This window comes from Molossus molossus, unplaced genomic scaffold, assembly GCF_014108415.1.
Source record: "Molossus molossus isolate mMolMol1 unplaced genomic scaffold, mMolMol1.p scaffold_m16_p_4, whole genome shotgun sequence".
NCBI lineage: Eukaryota > Metazoa > Chordata > Mammalia > Chiroptera > Molossidae > Molossus > Molossus molossus.
In genome coordinates this window covers 59,438,443-59,461,798 of record NW_023425377.1, presented here as the reverse complement: position 1 = coordinate 59,461,798, position 23,356 = coordinate 59,438,443, and the positions used below count along the sequence as shown (strand labels likewise).

Genomic DNA, 23,356 nt, shown 5'->3' with positions numbered 1-23,356 from the left:
CATCCATGTTGTTTCGAATGACAGGATTTCCTTCTTTTTCATGGATGAATAATATTCCAGATAGAAGTTTATTTATTCAGTGACACCGAAGCAAATATTTGGGTGCTATTGTCCTACAGAGGTTTCATTAAGGTTTTATTTATAGTTTATATCATTCCAAATAGAGGTCAGAATGCTATGCCAGAAGATCCCCCCAAACAGGTACTCACTGTTCACAGGAGTTCCCATTCTGATTTCTAGGCAACCTTTAGTACTTGGTGTCCTTCTCTTCCAATGACTTCTTCCAAAAGCTACTCCAAAACTGTATTGTAAGAGACTTCTAGTGGGGAAATCCCATATCAACGCCTCCTTTGTCATCTTGCTCCTTCTCCCGGTGGCCCCCAGCCTTTCCACCCACCTCGAAAGGAGATAGTCATGGTCTGGAGTAGGGGTTGGTGAGCTATGGCCCTCAAGCCAAATCCTGCCCACCACCTTTTTTATTTTTTATTTTTTTAATATTTTAATTTTTTTTTAGAGAGAGAGATAGAAACATCAATGTGAGAGAGAACATAGACTGGCAGCCTTCTGCATACCCCCTACAGGGAATCAAGCCCATAACTGGGTATGTGCCCTATCTGGAATCAATCCAGGACCTCCTACTCCTTGGGCCAGCACCCAATCCACTAAGCCATACCAGTCAGGCCTACCACCTTTTATTGTATAGCCTGAAAGTTAAGAATGTTTTTACTTTTTAAATGTTTGAAAAAAATTTTTTTTAAAGAACAACATTTCATGACCTATGAAAATTACATGAGCCCTGGCTGGGTGGCTCAGTTGGTTGGAATGTTGTCCCATACACCATCACACCTATCAGTGTTTCTTTCTCACATCAATGTCTCTCTCTCTCTCTCTCTCTCTCTCTCTCTCTCTCTCCCTCTCCCCCTCTCTCTCCCCCTCTCTCCCTCTCTCCCTCTCTCCATTCCTCTCTCTCTAAAATCAATACACATATCCTTGGGTGAGAATTAAAAACAAAAGAAAAGAAAATGACATGAGAGTCAAATTTTATGTCTACAAATAAAGTTTTATTGGAACAAAGTCACACTTATTTGTTAGCATATTGTCTGTAACTTCTTTCTTGCTACAGTTGCAGAACTGAGTCTTGTAATAGAGACCACATGGCTGCAAAGTCTTAAACATGTATATGGACCCTTTACCGTGAAAGTTTGCTGACCTCTGGTCTGGGGCATGGGACCTAGAGCCAGTCTGCCCAGGGTCTGAATTGAATTCTGCCACCAGCTAATTATGTGGGCAATATGTTAACATGTTCTGAGCCACAATTTCCACATTTGTACGTTGGGGATGACAACAGTTCTTTTTACCTCATTAGCTTGTGTGTGGGGGGATCAAAAGAGTTGATTTAGATTAGTGCCAGGCTCACGCCCGAATTATAGGCTGTAAGTGTTCATTATTATTGATACACTACAGCTGGTGACCATGAAAAATGTCTGGTATTAATTTAAAATTTTGGATCAAATGTTGGTTTCTTAACTGACCTCAAAGTAATAGGAAGACGAATCTGCTGAATACGACAGTCATCTAAACAACATAGTAATAATGTCACTGTTATGAAGAGACTACAGAATGAAACTTTACTCCAGTCCCCAGTAATGGTCACATTTAGGCATTTAACTTCCTGCTTTTCTACATAGTTCAGGTATCTCAGTAACCAAGTTGTTTTCTTTCGTCTACTTTGTTTTGAAGAAGGTTGAAGAAAAATTTCTAATTTTTCATATTCCTCTTTGGTCATTTCCCATATAAATATATAATGTTATATGGTCATAAACACATTATGACATATACAGTTTACTAATTTTTAGTATGCTTACATCATAATTTTTCCACATCGCTTCTTGGTTGTCATCATTTCTTGTTTTTGTGAAGATAACTTTTCAACATATGTAGGAATTTTTCAAAATAAGTAAATACAGTTTTTAATATATATATTTCTTTTTATTTTTTAATATTTTAAAATAGTTTATTGATTTTTAGAGAGAGAGGAAGGAAAAGGGGGAGAAAGAGAAACACTGATGGGCTGCCTCCTGCACACTCCCTACAGGGGATGCCCCTACTGGAGATGGACCCCACAACATGGGCATGTGCCCTGGAATTGAACCCACGACCCTTCCATGCATGGGATAATGCTCAATGAACTGAGCCACACCAGCTAGGGCTACAAATACAGTTTTTTTTTATCCTTACCCGAGGACATTTTTCCATTTTTTGTTCAGATAGAGTGGGAGGGAGAGAGAGGAAGGGAGAGAGAGAGAGAGAAACATCGACATGAAAGGGACACATCGAGTGGCTGCCACCCACACGACCAACCAGGGCCAGGGACAAACAGTGGGAACTGAACCCGGGTGTCTCTGGACCGCAGGCTGATGCTCTAACCGCTAAGCCAAACCGGCCAGGGCGGCTACAAATACAGTTTTAAAAAATCAAGTCTTTTTCAATCCTACTCACTTGAATATCAATCCAGTTTTCATCCAACTAATGAGGGAGAAAGGGAGGAAGAGAGAGAGAGAGACATCGAGTGGTTGTCACCCACACGACCCCAACTGGGATTGGGAACAAACCACAACCAAGGCACTCGCCCTTAGTGGGAACCAAACTCACGGGCAGACACTCCAACTGCTGAGCCAAACCGGCCAGGGCATGACTTTATATTGTTTATGTTATCAGCTTCTCCCAAAATTGGTGTTGGAGCACATTTAGATATTTTTAGCAAAGAGCATTCCAGAAACAAAACAAAAAGCTTTTTGCTGTATTCATGAAAGGGATGAAAGTGCTTACCAAGCATGAATCTCACAGCGATGGGGATGAGAGTATGAATAGCCTTAGAGCACTGATCATCCTCTCCCCCACTCACCAGAGCAACTGAAAATCCAAAGCCACATGGCAGAGCAAAGGACAAACCCAAAGATACTCACCCCTCAAGTCATTTGTGGGGCAGAGAGTAGATAGTAATGTGAGTTTTCCACATAGTAAAACAGTGTTTCTAGGATTGTAGAGATTGGCTTCTTTGTCAATTTAGACAAATTACAATGTATCACCTGCTCCTAAATTACATAGAATCACCATGAACATCCCTAAGCATCTGCCCTTAGGAAACTGCAAAGTGGTGCTTCAAACCAGTAACACTTTTTTTTCCTTTTCGTTTTTTTTGGGGGGAGGGGGGCAGGGAGGGTAGTTCTAGCAAATATACTCACGGCCCGGGCCGTATGTAGATCAAAGAATGAGCTTTCTCTCTCTAGGGGGTGGGGGGAGGCTTAAACAGAACCCAAAGCTTCTCTCAGAGAAGCCATCCAGTCAGCCAGCCTTGGCAAAAAAAGACCTGGTAATCAATGGAGGAAGTGAAGAGCTTGGCAGCTGTGTTCCACTGTGAGGGATAGTCCAATAGTCATGTCAAACTAGCCTCCAAATTAATTTATCCCCATTTCTTTATCCAAGGCACTCCAAGCAGAGCACACAAGTGTTGGTGTATGCATAATTGTGGTTATATTTGGGTGGGTTTTGGAGTCTGAATATTTCTGGTTGTAAATATGCTTAATGTTTCTTCTGAAAAGAAATCAGAGGAAAAGGAAAAGGATGTTTCTGGGAATCAAGCTGTTATCCCACCTACCATCTGACTGACTCTCTAATTTTAAGCCTCATTTTAATAAAAGACTTTGAATAGTCCGCTTTTATGATTTTAATAGACATTCCAATTGGGATTTAACCATCTGATATAACAGAGTGGGTGAACTTCAGTCTTCAGAGGAAAAAGAATAAACATCCAATCCTGGCCGGTTTGGCTCAGCAGTTGGAGCGCTGGCCTACGGACCAGAGTCTTGGGTTCCGTGCCTGCTAGGGGCACGTGCCAAAAAAAAAAAAAAAAGAATAAACATACTGAAAGCTGTAATTTAAATTTTCCATTCCCCCCCAGCTCTCTTAACACAATTATTGCCAAACTTGAAATAGCTAGTGCCCAAATACAAACCTCAAGTTTTGCAAAATATCCTACAATGCAAGGGTGGGGTGAAGCAGCTCATTTCTATCATTTTGGTAGAAATCCAGTTCCATTGGATGAGCATTAACACTCTGATAGGTATTAAATTTAAAATATACCAGTAGTACTCTGGCTGGTTTGTCTCAGCGGTTAGAGTGTCGGCCCACAGTCTGGAGTGTCCCGGGTTTGGTTCCCGCTAAGGGCACATACCTCGGTTGCGGTTTGTCCCCAGGCCCAATTGGGGTCGTGTGGGTGGTGACCACTCAATGTGTTTCTTTCACATTGATGTTTCTCTCTCTCTCTCTTCCTCCCTCTCTCTCGCGTGCTCTATCTGAAGATAAATGCAAAAAAATATATATATAAATAATAAAATAAAATATGCCAGTGGTTAGAAAACATTGGACATCCAACTTGAACACAGATCAAGTAAGTTGGTGAAGTCTCTATTCGACAATGCAAAATGCATCAGCTCCTAAAGGTTCACAGAAAGAGTTACTGAGGAAGGTATGTAGAAGTGAGTTCTAAATAAACAGTGAAGGGAAACTTCAGTACAGAATAATTTAGATATAAAGGGTGAAGACGAGGTAGATATCACATATGGCCAAGAAAATGACAACTCTATTTATCAGTAGCTCAAGGCCAAAATTTGAGGGTCAACTTTGACCCACCTTGTGTCTTGACCCAGGGATAAGATCCAAGGTTTGTGGGCCCAGAAATATATATAGTGTGGTTCTTTTTAAAAAGCATTATTTGGCCTGGCTGCTGTAGCTCAGTGGTTGAGCATCGACCCACGCACCGAGAAGTCATTGGTTCAATTCCTGGTCAGGACACATGCCCAGGTTGTGGGCCAAATCCCCAGAGGGGAGCATGCAGGAGGCAGCCAATCAATGTTCTCTCTCATCAGTGTTTCTATCTCTCTCTCCCTCTCCCTTCCTCTCTCTCTAAAATCAATAAAGAAAAAAAAAGTTAAAACAACAACAAAAAACCATTTCTCTCTCTAAAAATCAGTTAGAAAAAAGAACACACACAAAAAAGCATTATTTGGGGGGCAACCTTTCCAAAAACATATGCTAATGAAACTACTCTGAGGGGTGCAGAAACCTCAGTAATTGCCCTCTGCTCACACAGCCTTCCTGGTGATCCCCCCCCCCCCCCCAGTGTATGTCAATAATCCAAACTCTTCCACCTCCCCATCCTCAACCCAACTACCTTCATTCTTGCCTGAACTAATGAAATAGCCTCCCATCCCTGATCTTCCTGCATCTTCCCTTGTGTCTTTAAGTCTATTCATACCAAAGCAGGCAAATTAGAACATGTCCTTGGTTGGCTCAAAACCCTCCAAACTTCTCTTCTAGTAACAAAGAATGCCCTTTCTCTGCCTTTCACGGTCCTGTCCTACCTGGTCTCACAGTGCCTCTGGGAGCAGGTTTGCTCCCACACTCTGTTACTTACTCACCTCTTACCAAGGACTCTGATGTTTCTGCTAAACATGCCTCCAGGCCTTTGAATTTGTTTCCTGAGTTCAGAATACTTTCCCTGAAACCCACACTTTCTTCAGGTCTGTATTTCTATGTCACCTTACCAGAAATGCCTTTTCAAACCATTCACTACAGAACTGGGTTTCCCTCTTCCATTCTAGTCTCCTTGCTTCGGAATTTTCTCTACAGGCTTACATTTATTTGCTTATTGTCTTACCTCTTCTAGACTGTAGCTCAAAGAGGATTAGGGATTTTACTTTATTCACTACTGTGCCCCCATTCTTAAAACAATATGTGGCATTTAATAGGCACTTTATAAATATTTGTGGAAAGAAGAAATTACCTAACGTGGGGAACTAGGTTAATCATGAAAACAGAGAAAGAGAAGCCATTTTGGGAGAGATGGTGGAATTCCTTTTGGATGTTAAGTCTAAAGTGACAGATTTCTTAACTTGTGAAATTTTTGTGAATAAAAACCTATTTGTGGATGAATAAGTAAGCCTAGGAGTTGCCCACGACGATGATCAGGACCCCGCCCCCCATCTGGCTTTGCAAAAAGTTAACAAAGTTAAAACGCACAAATTCTTCAATCAAGTTTCTATTTTACTACATGTTTATCTGAAGCCATCAAACACTGCGTGGACAAAATTTCTCTCAAATGCCATTTACTCAGACGGTGAACATAAATCAGCTGATCGGTTAGGTTACTCAGATTTTTACTTCTTTGTGTGAAATAGCAACCGTCTCCTCCCACCCCCACCCAATCTTGAGGTCTCTCCAGGAGGAAGCGAGGTCAGGAGGGCAGTTTCAGAGGGCGCCAACAGGAGTCTAAGGCAGCTCAAAAGAGCAGTCCCCGAGTGTTTGGCTCTTTGTCACAAAACCACACAGGCTGTGCACTGGACAATTTGGATGTGCCGGGTCCCCTTCTCCGCAGGGATGATCCTTGGGCGGCTGGTCTGTTGGAAAACCGAGGTCTTGGAGCGGACTTTTATTTTCGAGCCTGAAGGTGTGAATTTCTTCAGCTGGGGGAGGAGTCCCGATGTTTTGGGGATACAAGATTTCAAAGTTAGGGCTCTCTAAATAATTTTCCCACCAAAGCTCCCCTAGGAAACTATCTGATACTTCTGATGAGCCCGTCTCCCTTACAATGGTTCTCCGTTTTCCAGAAGACACTTGTTCCCGCTTTGAAGGTTATAAACAGCGGCCACAGAAGATCAAGTCTGCGGTGGAGTCCGGCTTCCGGCTCTCGTGGTGTCAGTTCAAGTTCCAGGGGATGGACGCTGTAGTCAACTGCTCATTCATTCAACAAATATTTATTGAGAGCTGCCGAGTGCCGGGCACCGGGGTGGGGGTCGCGGGGCGAGAAGCAGCTCTCACTAGTGTTCCCGGGCTCCAGCGCGCGCACAGGGAACGGACCCCGCAATCCTCGCCCACCCGCCCGGCCCCGGGTGCCCAGCGCCCCAAGCGCAGCCCTCCTGACGCCCGCGCCGGGGAACCCGCCCCACCGATCCAGCTTCGCGGAGGGGGGGGGGGGGGAGCAAAACACCACTAGGGCCAACTAGACCCCAGTCTGCCCTGGGAAGCTGCTTAGGGAAGTGCGCCAGGCCGAACCGGAGCTGGCCGGGGCGGGGGAGGGCTGGCTGCAGAGGCTGGTCGGGGCGCGGAGGCGGGCGGAGGGCGCGGCCGGCGGGAGGGGCCGGGGCGGCGCCAGGAGGGGTGCGCAAGGCGGTGCGGCCGCCCGGCCCAGCAGGTGACCGCGGGCCGGGCGGGAGCCGGAGCGAATCCCGGGCGGGCGCGGGCGGCGCAGCGCAGGGCAGCGCAGGGCAGCGCGGAGCCGGCCCGAGGGTTGGCGAAGTTTGCCGGAACATGGCGGAGGAGGTTGGGGCGCGCAGGAGCTTGGCGGCGCGGTGGCTGGCGCCCCAGGAGTTTTAGCAGCCGTCGCCGCCGCCCCGGGCCGAAGTCGCCGCCATGGCCCGCTGGATCCCGACCAAGCGGCAGAAGTATGGAGTTGGTGAGTGTTCGCTAAGTGCGGGGGAGCGGCCCTCCTGGCGCGAAGTTGGGCGGCGGACGAAGACACTGGGTGCGCGCACCGCCTGGGGCCGGGCCGGCTCCCGCTGCCCTCGGGGGCGCAGACTCCACTTCCCAGGCCCAGTGTGGGGCGGGTGGGGGTCAGAGCCCTCTGAGTCCGGCGGGGCAAGCTACTTCAGGTTTGGGGAAGCCGAGTGGCTGAAAGTGCATTTGGCATTTGGGCTCCGGGACTGGTCAGGTTACTCCGGAACCGACGCTCCCCGATTACTCGGAGGGACCCCAGTTTCGGTGGTCGCCCTTCTCCTTTCCAAAGTGCCATTTCATTCAGGAGTTTGTAACCGGCGAGGTGGGCAGAATGCTGCTCGCTGACCCAGTGTTTTCAGCCTCCCTCTTAGGTTCTTTCCGAAGTTCCAAAGTGAGGAGTCGGGGAGAGAAAGCCGCCTCCCCTGCCTCCTAGGCTGGGATGCTGATTATAGCTGTGAAATGAATGGGAAACTAAAGTTGTGGTGTGGGTGTGATGGGAGAGACAGGAAGCGTGTGGCATGGGAATGGGGGTGGTGACCCCTACGGCTGGTTCTCTAACGGAGTGTGAGGAAAGGGTCCAAGACAGCTTTCTGAACCTCGAGTTTCAGTTTCACCTGGGATCAGACTAGGATATTTTATTTTTAAAATTTGATTGATTTTAGAGAGAGAGGAAAGGAGAGAAAAAGAGAGAAACATCTATATGTTGTTACACTTGTTTATGCATTTATTGGTTGATTCTTGTATGTGCCCTGACCAGGGATGGAACCCACAACCTTGGTGTTTCTGGCCAACGCTCTAACCAGCTGAACTACCCGGCCAGGGCCCTGGAAGACATTTTAGTCAGGAAGCAGTGACAGGTCTGGTGCCAGGCACCTGGCATTCGTAAGCAGCGGTGCTGGAGGGTCCTCCTGACCAGCGCGGGGATTGTTCCTATGTTGGGAGGGATCTGAAACAATCAACCGCTGTGCAGGGGAGGGGGCGGGTTTTACCCAGGTGAAAACCGTGGTCCTACTTTTTGTCAAGGAGTGAGGTTACTCAGGTCTTGCGGAGAGGGGGCCATTAGCCGTTAACAGGGCTATTCCCTAGTATAAACACAGATGTGTGCGTTGAGAATTGTATCACTTCCACTCAGGTTCATTCATTTGGCCTATTTGTAATCTAATCTTTCATTTTACTCCCTTCCCTGCCCCCATTTTTCTTCATTCACTCCTTACTAGGGAGAGGTCCCTGAACCTAGTCTGTGTTTTCTGAAAAGTCTTTTTCAAAGATAACTCTTAACATCTCTAAGTTCTTTTCAACTCTGTAGCCCTGACTCAGTAAAAACAACAAAAAAGCCTCTCATATTCTTAACTTGTGATCCTTTATGTATATGTACTATGTATAATTGTATGTGTGTGTGTGTATTCATTGTGATCCTCTGTTCCAAAAACTTTTTCACCTTTTTATAAAAATATGTTTTGTTTTGTTTTGTTTTAACCTCACCCAAAGACAGTTTTTTGTTTTTTTTTTGTTTTCACTTATCTTCAGATAGAGCAGGAGGGAGAGAGGAAAGAAGAGAGAGAGAAACATTGATGTGAGAGAGACACATTGAGTGGCCGGCACCCACACGACCCCAACCCCAGGCAAACCGAAACCGAGGTACATGCCCTTAGGAGGAATCAATCCCAGGACTCTCTGGTCTGCAGGCTGGCGCTCTTACCACTGAGCAACCGGCCAGGGCTAAAAATATGTTTTTATTTTTTTAGAGAGGAAGGGAGAGAGAAACAGAAACATGGATGTGAGAGAAAAACACCAATCGGCCACCTCCTGTACATCCCTTACTAGGGATCGAACCCAAAACAGGTCATATGCCCTGACTGGGAATTCAACTGGGACCTCTCAGTCCATGGGACAACTGCTCAATCCACTGAGCCACACCAGCTGGGCAACCTTTTTTACCTTTAAATTTCTTTTAGAATCTTTGTGCTCTCCTATGGCTAAGATTCAGAAATGGATAGGTGGTATTTTTCCTGCCCCAGATCTCGAGACCTGGTCATGAGGCTTCAGACGGAGACACATAGTCAGGTGACAGAAGTAGCCAGTAGTAATGGAAATAAAATGTTCTGTTATAAATGGGATTTGTTTAAAGCATATTGAGCAGTGCCTAATGTTAGTCTCACTACTTACAGAAAAGGTTATCAATTCTAACTTGAATGGGATAAAAGCTGTTTCTAAAACTACGAGGACTTTGGTATAGTTAATGCAAATATAGCTCCAAAATGTGTTTTTTATTGCAGTAGTCGTAAGAGCAAGTATGATATGCTCCCCCCCCCCCCTTTTCCTGGAGTCGGGTTACCTTGTTTGTCATCAATCAAGAAAAGTATCAGAATTGCATTTCCAGGCATAGATGGTAGTAAAATTGCCCCAGGATATAATTTGGGACACTCCTTTCACTGGCCACAATAGATTCTGATTAATCTGTATTTGATAAAAGGACCCACTGTTAGGACAGATGATCCTAGAATAAATCTCTATTGTTTATTCCTAAACACATTGTTGTTCAAAACACCTCTCTGCTGGGAAGCCTTCCTTGGCCTACAGGGTAAAGTCTAAACTGAGCCCAACTTTCAAGCCATAATCCAGTTAAGTATATCTTCACCAACCTTATCTCTCCAGGCTTCTTTCATTAACCCTCCAATGCAGACACTGCCCTTCTTACTCTTGTGCAATACCCACAGAGAGTCCCTCCTTTGTGACTTTGCTCCCTAGTGCCTGTCCCAGTCCAGAGTGCTCTCCTACCTACTACTTACTACATCTCACAATCCAGACTTTTCCTCAGGGCTCAAATCCTTCCCACTTTCAGACCTCAAACCTTCCCACCTCTTCCTCACAATTCCTACATTATGTCATACTTTTTTTATTTATCCTTGAGTTCAATGAACCAGAACATTATGTTTTTCTATCCCTGTCACTTGAAAGGTAGATCAGATAGAGTGTGCATTTAGTAACTGCTTGTCCTTGGTATTGGGATGAGGTCCTGAAGCTCTAGCCTAACTTATATGATGATTTAAAGCAGTTCCCCACCTCCCCCCACTAGGTTTTAGCATCTCATTCACTCCAATTTGAGTTTTATTTTATTTCAATATGTGGTCGACAAAGTGAGAGCCTTCAGTCTTTATCTTTGCAAGTAAAAACACGAGATACGCAGCTGAGAAACAAGGAAGCATAAACTAGATGGACTCGTTTAAGTATAATTGGAAAAAATGGCTTGTTGGACTTTGAGGGGTGGTTTGATTGTTGTCACTTCTGAGTGCTAAACAGGTTTCATTTCCCAGTGAAGGAAACCATGCGATGGTCATTTTGAAGCATTTTAATGATTTTCTGTGTGAGGGTAGCGCTTTGATCTCACTTTGAATTGTGGGCAGTGAAGCTAACAGTCTCTACCGTCTTATGTTAACTTGGTACCATTGTTGGCTGTCCCTGACATAGCCTAGATTTTCCTACAGGGACTGATATACATTCTATTCTGGCTTTCTTAGTTCTTTTATTTATAATTTTTTAAAATTGGTTTTTGAGAGAGAGAAGAAGGGAGAGGGAGAGAGAGATAGAAACATTGATGAGAGAGAACATGGATTGGCCACCTCCTGCATGCCCCCTACTGGGGATTTGGCTCACAACTGGGGCATGTGTCCTGACGGGGAATTCAACAGACAACCTCTTGGTGAATGGGTTGATGCTCAACCACTGAGCCACCTGGCTGGATGGCTTTCTTAGTTCTTAAACATAGCATTGTTGACTCATTCTTTAGCGTTGGGTGGGACTAAATGACCTATGTGTACTGATTTATCAAGTGAGAGGACCAGTGGGCCTGCTTCTTGAAATGTCTGGTCCATTGGTACCCAGGTGTGAAGTGCTCAGTGCTGAGAGTTGAGGAAAAAGTGCTCTTCCCCTCTGCCATGGACAACCCTTTTCTTTCTCCCTCGTTTTTCCTTGTTTTTTTTTCCCCATTATTCATTCTTTCTTTCTTTGCTTAGTTTGTTCTGCTGGAGGATATGAGGCTATAAACACTTTTATTTAGATTTTAAGCAAAGATTAGTGATAAATATTCAGATTAGTATTCTCATTATTGGCACATTTATTTTCAGTCTGCTATTTTTTGTGAAGAATAGACCCAGATTATGTTGATGATGGATTCTTCGCAAAATAATTCATTGTTGTTTGTTGGGATTTGTGATACGAGTTTTTATTTTAATGGGATAAAAGTTAGTTTGGGGGGAATATTGGCTTTCACCATTAGCTTTTCAGCCAGTTCACTGTACTAGGCCCCAGGAGTCTAAAAGCATTTAACTTTATAGATTCCCAAATGCAGGTATAAGAACTGAAAGCAGACTGCTAATTCACTCAGGTGTATGTGGGTGTCCGCCCACTTCCTCCCCACCTGGAGCACCATGTTCCATATAGTGGGAGGGGTAGAGCTGGGAGGGGTCTCAGAAAGTCATTAGTACAGTTCCCTTTTACATTTATTTATTTATTTATCCTCACCCGAGGACATTTTTCCATTTTTTTGTTCAGATAGAGTGGAAAGAAGAGAGAGAGAGAGAGAAACATCGATGCGAAAGGGACACATCGAGTGGCTGCCACCTGCACACAACCCATCCAGGGCCGGGGACAAACTGCAACGGAGGCACACCCTTAGCGGGAACTGAACCCGGGTCTCTCGACCGCCGGTCCATGCTCTAACTGCTAAGCCAAACCAGCGAGGGCTACAGTTAGTTCCCTTTTAAAGAGAGGAACTTGGTGCCTAAAGAGATAACACCAGGAGTTCTCACCTGTTTTGTTACATGAACCCTTTTGGCCATCTGATTAAGCCCATGGACCCTTTCTTAGAATAATGTTTTTAAGTGCACAGAATCAAATATGAAGAATTAAAAATGAATTAAGTTGTATTGAAGTACAGTTGTCAAGATATTTTCAAAATTGGTGTTGTTATAATATATGTGCTTCTTTATTAATATATTAAATAACAAGATCTAGTGGTAGGCCTAATGATTACCATACTTTTGAATTAGTAATGAGCATAAATGATTTTTCAAGATATCTGCAGTAACCATAATATGATATGAAAACACCTGTGATTTATTGGTAACAGTATCACTGGTACTGCTGGTACAACTGTGTTGGTTGAAGTACATGCTGAGTGTCAGAAATTAGAAATGTACTTTTTTCCTTTTTCAAGTCCATGATCCTCTGAATTTGAACACAGATTAAGAATCCTTGGCTGAAGATCACACAGCTAATTAGTTATAGAACCAGAATAAACAATAACAGTAATACTTGTTGATCATCTGTCTACCAGAGACACTGTGCTAGATGTTATGCAATTGTAATGAATTGAAGAAATCCTTGCCCTAGTGTGTTCATGTTCTAACAACATTGAGGCTAAGAATGAAGGAATAGAGAATTAATATTTATTAAGAATTTACCTTAATTCCAAACCCTTTATTTATTTCATTATGTTCCAGGGACAGGTAGGAGTCTCAGAGGCACTTTCAGGGGGTCCATGAGATTAAAACTTTTTTGGCAATAATACTAAGATGTTATGGACTTGATTTCACTCTGTTCTCTCATGAGTATAGAGTATTATTTCCCAGACACTACATGGAGTTGATATTGCAACAGATTGAATGCAGAAGCAGACATGAGAATCCAACAGCCTTGTGAAACCAGACATTAAAGAGATTTGCAAGTGTGCAAAACAGTGCTACGCCTCTATGTGTTTTGTTTGGAAAATTGGTTTAAACATTTTTTTTCAAAGTAGAGTTGGCATATAATATTATAATGACTAGATATTTACATACCTTATGAAGTGATCACCCTGATAAGTCTAGTACCAGTCTGCCACCATGCATAATAATTGGAAAAGTAGTTTTGATCTAAAAAAATATTTTTTTTTTTGCTAACATGGATTGAGTTTATTATGGTTACTTTAATTGACAAATAAGTACTTTTTAAATGTCTTGGCTTGAATTTTTAATGTGGTAAATAATCATAGCAGTAACCCACATAAACAAAAGCTCTTTGGGGTTCTCAATAACTTTTTTATTTTTTTTTAATCCTCACCAGAGGACGTTTTTGCATTTATCTTCAGATAGAGCGGGAGGGAGCATGGGGGGTGGGGAGGGAGAAGAGGTTCTCAATAACTAAAAATTGGAAGGAATTTTTAGACCATAAAGTTTCAGTGTTGCTGCTTTACATGTTATTTCAATAAATCATTGAGATAATGTGTCATTCTTACATATTGTCCCATTTTCCAGATTAAAAAAAAAACTGAGGTTCATAGAAAATACATTTTTTACTCATGGCCATATAAAATCTCACTCCTAAGCCAAACTCTTCACCATATGTAGTTCCCAGACTTCAGTTGTTTCTTTGTCACCTTGATCTCTGCCCATTTAGGTGTCCTTGTGTGGCAGCTTCGTGACTACTGTCATACCCATTTGTCTTCTGTATTATTTTCTACTTACTATTTTCTTTTGTTGCCTGTTTTTGTTTTTATTTTTCCTTAAAATAATTATTGAGAGAGAAACCTTACATTCCTACCACTAAAGGAGGACCAGCATCACTTGCCATAGAAAGAAGCAACTGTAAAAATAAAGGCAACAAAAACAGAACAGCAGTATGTTGGGTTCTGGCTGGATACTGTTGCCTGTCAAGGTTTGGAGGCTTATGCCTGACACTCTCTTCAATGTACTGTAGAGTCTTTTTTTTTTTTTTTTAGTGGTAGGGAGTTCATGTCCTATAAAGTCACCTTGAACTCTGAATTAGTGAATACTGAATTGTTGCTCCCAAGGGAAATGCTAGCTCAGGTTCCTTTGAGCCTCTGGTTACATTTTCATCAACTGATATGTATGTTGCTGTTTAAGGTTTACAGACCTTATTAAATATATGTTGTTGGTTGATTCGCTAACTTTGAACTCATAGCCAACAGCACTGTAACTCTTGCTTGAGCATAGCTTAACTAACATATATATATTTTCCATAGGGTGCATCACCGCCTTTTTTGTACTTAGGAACATAGACTGCACTTCAGCACTCTGCTTGTGGGCCATTTTAAACAAAAAACACTAAAATAAGAAAAACATGATACTAAATAAATCACAGAAAGGACACTTGAATACAGTATGAGACTGAAACAAGAAGAGGACAGTGTCACCTGGTTCAATCTCAAGTGGGGATTTGCTTGTCATCTTGGCTCCTCTGCATGGGTCTGTGAATGACCAAAGCACCAGGAGTGTTAATTTGGGGGCTGCAGATAAAGTTTAGCAAGTGGGAGAATTCACACATACAGAATCTGTGAGGATCAACTGTAGTTGGAGAGAAAGAAAATTGAAAACAGAATCATTTTCTTTTATTATTCAAGTCTCTGAATAATCCCGCCTTAGAAAGATTCTCTTGAGAAACGTCTCTGATAGTTCTGCCTGCCTACCCCTCTCCATGACTATCCGTTTTCCTTTCTTTTCTTCATATGATCTATAATTGTCCTATTTCTTTGTTAGTGTTTACTGCCTGTCTCCCATGATAGAATGTGTAGTTGTGAGGACAGGAACTTCATCTTTTTAATCAGTGTACCCCAGCCCTGGGAACTGCATTTGGCTCATGGCCAGCACTCAGTAAATAAGCAGTAAATGAATGCTGAACCTATCATCTACCTAAATTCATAATGTCTACCATGAGGGGATTTTCCCCACAAGAGGAATACACTGCTCTATGCATGCTTCTACTGAGATATAATCAAAAGCAGTAGGGAAAATAAACACTTAAGTAATAGATAAAATAGATTTAATGAATTGTTTACACAAAGGATTATGTGAACATTGAAATTCTAAATGTTGACTGATTACATAGGAAGGGAACAGTGGAAATTTGCTTTTTTCCCCCCTCCATTATCTGTGGAGGCTTCATGGAGGAAGGTGCATTGTAGGATTGGCTCAGAGAAAAGAAAAAAGCTTGACCACTGGTGACCAGGGTTTAGGAGGTCGGAGTCATTGGATTCGTGCTGTGCTGAGCACATGCGTTGGAAAGGAAAGAAAATGCAATCTAATGGAAGAAACAAGGCATTTCACTTCACTTGTTACTCCCCATACCAAAAAGGAGTTGTGATGCTTTATAATAATACATACTACATAGAGGGAAATTACAGAAAAAAGGTAAAAGATCACAAGGAATGTGAAGAAAAAGTAATTTTGAGGACCATTGAGGGGTTTTGAAACAAAGGTAGTAGTTACTCAAATTTTAGTCTGTCCAGATTTGCAGAAGGCTTTTTTGGTGGCAGTCAGTCTGCCATCATGTTAGCTAAAACCTAAATTAATTGTGGTTTGTCCTCATCTAAATTTTAAGAGATAAACCAGTAGCTGGGATAAGGAATCAAATCTCATTGCAATGAATTTTTACATAAAGCAATTATTTTCAGTGTATCTAGCAATGTTATTAAATAGAATAATATTATAATAAAAATCTATACATACACAATATTTTAGTTCTGTCAAAAGAATTTAAAAAGGAATACTGGTCAAAATCTGTTACAACTCCTTTCATTTCTTTGGAATGTCTAAGGTCACATAGTTTGTTCTTCACTAAATAATTCAATGGAGGGAAATATAGTTTTCTCTCTGATCAAATAGGTAAAATCACCCATGATATGTCTACTTGCTGGACATTAAAGAATGTGCTAAATCCTTTGGGAGTCCTTTGACATTCGTTTATAAGTAGCCTCCAGCATGCCTCAGGGTTTTATTTTTAAGCTTAAAAAATGCTTTTGAGATCAGGCTAAGAAATGATTTTGAGGCAAAGATTTGGGTGAGTAATGAAAAGCAGAGGATGGTCATGTTAGTTTTATTTTTCCAAGTTATGTTCAGGCCATGTCCTCTTGGAGCCTGGGCTGGCAGTCAGGGCTCCCTCAAAGGATTGTCTGAACTGCTGGCAGTCAGTTCCAGAGCAAGAGACAAAAGTGGCCTTTATCTTTGACACAAAGCTGTCATTGCAAAGCTTCTGTTATTCAAATGATTCTATATTCCTGGACCCACCTTTCCCATTTGTGTCATTTTTTCTATGGAACTGTGGATGACAGAGGAAGTAGTTGGACCCCTAAGATTCCCAGGCGTTCCTTCTTTGTCTTTTAAAACAACTCAAGGGAAGGAAATTGCAGCAGAGATTAATTCCTTGAAAATAGCTCTTTGCTGACTCACCCAAGGTGAGTAACAGTGCCTCCTGCTGACTAGTTATCTGTGAACCTGCGGAAGGATGTGCTGTGCTTGTGCTTTCTGTGAACCAGGAACTATGTACAGCTTTCTTCCAGCCTTTCCTTCCAGAGACCACTCATGAGAATACGTCACATGTATGGAAACCAACATGGTGTTTCCTCAAAAATTAAAAAATGGAGCTGCCATTTGACCCAGTGATTGCACTCCTAGGAATATTTCAGAAGGAGCCTGAAACACCAATCAGAAAGAATATATGTACCTCAGTGTTCATAGCAGCACTATTTACAATCGCTAAGATCTGGAAACAGCCCAAGTGCCCATCAGTAGACGAATGGATAAAAAAGCTGTGGTACATATGCACAATGGAGTACTATGCAGCTGTAAGAAAGAAAGATCTCTTACCCTTTGAGACATCATGGAGGGACCTGGAGAGTATTATGCTGAGCAAAATAAGTCAGTCAGAGAGAGACAAGTACCACATGATCTCACTTATTTGTGCAACATAATGAACACAATAAGCTGATGAACAAAATAGGTCCAGAGACATGGAAATAGGGAACAGACTGACAAACCTCAGAGGGAAGGGGCTTGGGAGTGGTGGGAAGAGATAGCCCAAAGATGAACCAAAGAACTTATATGAATATATGTTTAACCAGTAGACACAGACAACATTGTGTGTGGGGGGAAACGGACATCTGTAATACTTTCAACAATAAAGATCGAAAAATTGAAGTCATAAGGCTCAGTTATAGAAATCTAACAGCTTTGCCCTTTTCTGTTTTGAATCATGAAATACTAACAGCTAGGTTCTGTAAGCATCACCTCTTGGCTCACATCCTCATTTTATTGGGAAAAAATATGCCCTGGAGATACAAAGTGACTTACCAAAATCACACAGCCAGTAGCAGGTTTGTGTTTCAACTTGTTCTCTAGCTGCTCCATTTCTCTTTATAACTCTGGAGAGAGCAGGCGCCTTTGTCACGTCTGCTTGAGAGTCTGAAGAGTGAGTTCTTCCACTCAGTCCTAGAGACGGTGCCTGTCCTCCCTGGCTTTTTTCCATATGGAGGTTTTGTTATAAATAAGAATCAAGTATTAAATCATCTTCCCTCACTATTTAATTGGAATTTAATTGACATATAACATTATATTAGTTTCAGGTGCACAACATAAGGATTCTATACATATAAATAGTGAATGGTCACAACAGTAAGTCTAGTTAACATCAATAACCACACAGTTAAAATATTTTTCCTTTTAATGAGAACTTTAACGAGATTTACTGTCTGAGTAATTTTAAATATACAATACAGTATTAACTATAGTCACCATGCTGTACATTACATCTCCAGGACTTATTTTATAACTGGAAGTTTGTGTCTTAACTATCTTCACCCATTTTGCCCAACACCCCTACTACGTTGGGCATTAACAGTCTGTTCTCTGTATCTATGAGTCTGGATAAATACCCAGAAGTGGAATTGCTGAATCATATGGTAGTTCAGTTTTTAACTTTTGAGGAACCTCCATACTGTGTTCCATAGTGACTGTACCAATTTACATCCCCACAAGTAGTATACAAGGGTTCCCTTTTCTCCACATCCTCACCACACTTGTTATCTCTTGTCTTTTTGAGTATAGCAGGTGTGATATGTCATTGTGGTTTTGTTACCCAAAAGGGGACTGGCCCAGAGCCAGAAACGAGTTGGCCTCCAGTACCCTGTGTGGGTTCTTTTTTGTTTGTTAATCGTCACCCAAGGATGTTTCCATTGATTTTTTTTTTTTTTAAGATGGCATGGAAGGGGGGGGGGGGAGAGAAAGAAATGTAGATGTGAGAGAGACACATCAATTAGTTGCCTCCCCCACGACCCTGACAGGGGCCAGGGGTCAAACCTGTAACTCAGGTAAGTGCCCTTGACCGGGAATCAAACCTGAGCCCATTCAGTCCATGGACTGATGCTCTAAGGGCTGAGCCAAACTGGCCAGGGCATGTGTAGGTTCTTGACTTGGTGCAGGAAAGCTTCCACAAAACGAGTCCAGGTGACTTATTACAGTTGGGGTCAGTGTAACAAGGAAGGACTTAGGATAGAAGAAGCAGCAGGAGAGAGCCAGGTGGTGCTGCTGTCAGCTTACTGCAGAGTCAGAGAAAAGGGGGCTTTGGGGACACGTTCAGAGGTTTAGCCTAGGACGAGCTGCCACTGCCCATTGCTCTCCTGGTTGCAAGTCTTCTGGGGTCCTTAGAGTTTAGGAGATGCACACCCATGGGGGAAGAAGAGAAGGAAGGGAAAGGCTCAAGGCCTGGGAGGGAGAGTGCGCCCTGGCACTTTTGTTGTGAGGGTTTTTAAAGACTAGGAGTTTAGAGGAGGTCTTACTGGAGGATCATCAGCTTTTTCAGGTGTGCCCTTTCAGGGTCCAGGTCCCCATTAATTGGTCATCACTGGGGCAGGGGGTCATTAGTCATTGCAGCTGGTCCTGATGTCGCCTGCCTGGTTTTGCTGCTTTTCTGGGCCTGGAGCTGAATATAACTGAGGCCTAGATGTTATCTCTAGGGGGGAAAGGTCAGGGGTGTCTAAACTGCATGACCAGCGATATGCCAGGGGAGAAAAGGCCACCCTGGGGGCGAGGTCTGGGGCCAGTTTTGCCCTTGCTAGGCACTCGGATAATTACTGTTATTGAGCATCTTCTTATGTGCCTATTGGCCATCTGTATGTCTTTTTTGGAAAAATGTCTAGATCATCTGCCCATTTTTTGATTGGATTGTTTGTTTTTGCCATTGAATTGTATGAGTTCGTATTTTGGATATTAACCCCTTATCAGATATATGATCTATAAATGTCTTCTTTCTTTTGGTGGGTTATGATTTCTTTTGCTGTTCATCTTCCCCTTTTTAAGAGTTCTGGACAGGAAATTTGTTTTGGAGGTTTGAGCCTGCAAAGTGGAAGTCATGCTGTGGATCCCATGGTGGTTACATGGTTTCAGGCGTACTGCTGGGCCCAGTGGTCACTGGTAATTGGCATGGTGTCAGCTGCAAAATTAACAAGTAGCGTAACATTCTTATATCATAGGCATGTTTGAGAACGAATATTCACTGTGGTTTACAGAGTGCTGAGGTGTGAAGGAAGGGTCATGTATTGATCATAAAGGATTGAATACTGACCAAGAAGTGAGGGAATGTTGGTTTATTTTTAGACCTGTATTTTGAACAAAATGATAATGCCATATTCTGAAGACTTGACCTAGATGTTTGAGTAAAGCTGCTTGTTCCCAAGGCAGATTCAGCTCCTGCGCTCTTCTTCCTGATGGGAACAACTAGCTTAATCCTAGGGAGGAGGGGCAGCCTGTCTCCTGCTGAGATAGCCACTGTCCCTCTCCTTCTGGGCAGACCTCTCCTGGCAGAGGAACAGTGTCTCTCTCCCTGGTTTCTGGACGCTCCAGCTGGGCTTTGAGCTTCTTTCAGAACAGGAGTAAATAGCAGGTGCCCTTGCCGTCTGTTAGGCAGAGAGGCCTCCTCCTCAGGTCATGACTGCATGATTCATTGTAGTTTCCATGTCACAGGGTTCTGAGGCACAGTTTCTGTGAACTTACAAGGTTTTATATATTTTGTCAATAGATACTAGGAGCATAGTTATACATTGATTGTTTTGAAAAAGGGATTCTAAGATGAAGAAATGTTAGGAATTTTGGCGTAATTGGAATTCTAGTGTGCTGTGTCTTACAATACTGTGCGCAGTTTTTTATGGTTTGAAAAATCGGTACAAACTCTATCAAATATTGATTAAAATTTTAAATGCTCATACTCTGTAACTTAGCAATTCCATTTTTATGAGTTTGTCCTAGAGATATGCTAACACATGTGAGGAAGGACTTACAACATTATTTATAGCAAAGACATGAAAACAACTTAGGTGTCAACCAGTTGGAAATGGACTTGGTGATGCATAGCATGTACAATGCGGTGCTGTTCAGCCATTAAAAAGAATCGGGTTCAGGATAGAGGTTGTCTGACAAAGATGATGCTGACTTACAGTGGTTAAAGGATGAGCTCTTCAAAAAGTGGTTCTTGGTCAGTTGGGCATCTGTTTTGAAAAGTGTTGCCTGGCCTGCATGGCTCGGTTGGTTGAGCATCATACTGTGCACTGAAAGGTTAATGGGTCAGGCACATACCTGGGTTATGGGTTTGGTCTCAGGTTAGGGCACACATGGAAGGTAACCGATCAATGTTTCTCTCTCACATCAATGTTTCTCTCTCTCCTTCCCTTCTTTCTTCTCTCTAAAAATCAATATCCTTGGGTGAGGATGAAAACAAAAATCAATTCTAAATATATGAAAGGTAAACAGTGAAAGCTTAAAAGAAAAATAAAAGGCTTAAGAAAGAAAGTGTAAGACAGTATTCCCTTGACCAGGCAGTAGGAAGACCTATCAAGACGGCACAAAAATACTAACTTAAAAGAAATTAATATACCGAATCATATTAAAAGTAAAGATTTCTTTTCACCAACAGACACCCTTACCTGTGGCCTAGGGTTCCACTCTTAGAGAAATGAAAATACATTTCCACAAAAACACTTGTGCTAAATGTTCATAGTATACTCTTCAGCATAGCCTCCAGTTAGAAATGGCACACATGTCCATTAAGTTGAATGGATGTACACATTGTGGTATCCTCACACAGTGAAATTACACTGTAGGGCAATGAGAATGAATGATTTACATGTACACGCAAAAATATGGGTAAGTCCTCAAAACATGGCTATGTGCAAGAAGGAAAACCACAAGGAGTACAAATTGTATTATTCAGTTTATTTCAATACCAACATAGGCAAAGCCACTCTATTTTTAGAAGTGAGGATAGTGGATAGCTGTCTGCAGGGCAAGGGGTGGAAGGTGAGCTGGAGCATTTGTAATTTAGGTTATTGGTAATGTTCATTCTGTTTCTTTTCTTTTAATCATTACCTGAGGATATTTTTCCATTTATCTTCAAATAGAGTAGGAGGGAAGGAGAGAGGGAGCGAGCGAGAGAGAGAGAAACATCGATGTGAGAGAGACAACACATCACTTGGTTGCCTCCCGCATGACCCCGACCAGGGCCAGGGAAGAACCACCACCTAGATACGTGTCCTTGACTGCAATCAAACCCGAGACTCATGGGTTCATAGGCTGATGCTCTAACTACTGAGCCAAACTGGCCAGGGCCAATCTGTTTCTTGATCTGGGTAAAGGTTAGGTGGGTGCATTCAGTTTATGAAAATTTAGTGAAATGTAAGGTATATGCACTTCTTTGTATATATATTAAACATCACATTTTTAGAGAGAAAAAGAATGAGGCAGCTCTAAGTACCTTGATATGGGCTATTTCAAAGATATATTTGAGTAAAAGCATGATGCAAAGAGTATATGTATATAGTATTAATTTCATTTATTCACAAATGTCTGTGCAGGATCCACTATTAAGGCACTGTTCTAGGAATTGAATACAAAAGACAAAGAAAAGTGCGTGTTTGTGGGTACTTGTGAATGCTAGACCATTCTGATAGTGAGACAAGAAATTGTCTATTAATTGTTTCCTGGATAGGAATGGGTGACTGGATGTCAGAAGTAGAGAGCTTTTGCCTGAGACACAGACAACAGTGCGGTGTTGGTGGGGGTGTGGGTGGAGGTGGGCAGAGGGGGGATGGGGAAAACCGGTAATAGTATCAACAATAGAAATAAAGTTTAAAAAAAGAAATAGAGAGTTTTTATTGAATATTATTGTACTATTTTTTAAAACTTCACTGTTTATAGTATGACAGATGTCTCTCCTTTTCCCCCTATTGACCCGGCCCTCCCCATTCCTGCCCTCCTCCTGCCTTCCCCACACTATTGTCTGTGTCCATTGATTGTGCATGTATGCGTGTAAGTTCTCTGGTTTATCTCTTCTCGCACTCCCTCCCGCCTTCCCTTTGAAGTTTGTCAATGTAACAACCATTTTGTACTTCTTAATTCCTCCATTTTTTTCCACCCATACGCCCGCTCTCCCTCCCATCTGGCAACCATCAAAAACTTCTCTATCTATGAATCTGTTTCTGTTCTGCTTGCGCAATTTGTTTGTAGATTCAATTGATAAGTATGTATTTATTGCCATTTTATTATATTTTTATCTTCTTTTTCTTTAAGAAGACCCTTCAACATTTCATGTAATACTGGTTTGGTGGAGATGAACTCTTTTAGCTTTTACTTGTCTGGGAAAGTCTTTATATGTCCATCAATTCCAAATGATAGCTTTGCAGGATAGAGTAATCTTGGTTGTAGGTCGTTGCTTCTCATCACTTTGAATGTTTCTTGCCACTCCTTTCTGGCCTGCAAAGTTTCTTTTGAGAAATAGGCTGACAGTCTTATGGGAGCTCCATTGTAGGTTACTAACTGCTTTTCTCATGCTGCTTTTAAGATTCTCTCTTTTTCTTTAACCTTTGGCATTTTGGTGATGATGTGTCTTGGTGTGGACCTCTTGGGGTTCATCTTGTTTGGGACTCTGTGCTTCCTAGACTTGTATGTTTGTTTCCTTCACCAAGTTAGGGAAGTTTTCTGTC

At 42.4% G+C, this 23,356-nt stretch overlaps 1 protein-coding gene across 2 annotated transcripts in view; it reads left to right on the top strand.

Annotated features, from left to right (window-relative positions):
• The first annotated feature begins 7,296 nt into the window (after nt 1–7,296).
• Nucleotides 7,297–23,356, top strand: part of DOCK5 (dedicator of cytokinesis 5) — a 234,853-nt gene continuing 218,793 nt past the window's right edge. For both annotated transcript variants that reach the window (XM_036240517.1, XM_036240516.1), the window contains exon 1: nt 7,297–7,513. In XM_036240517.1, the coding sequence (XP_036096410.1) occupies nt 7,471–7,513 (43 nt within the window). In that variant the 5' untranslated portion in view covers nt 7,297–7,470. The remainder of the gene's footprint in view (nt 7,514–23,356) is intronic.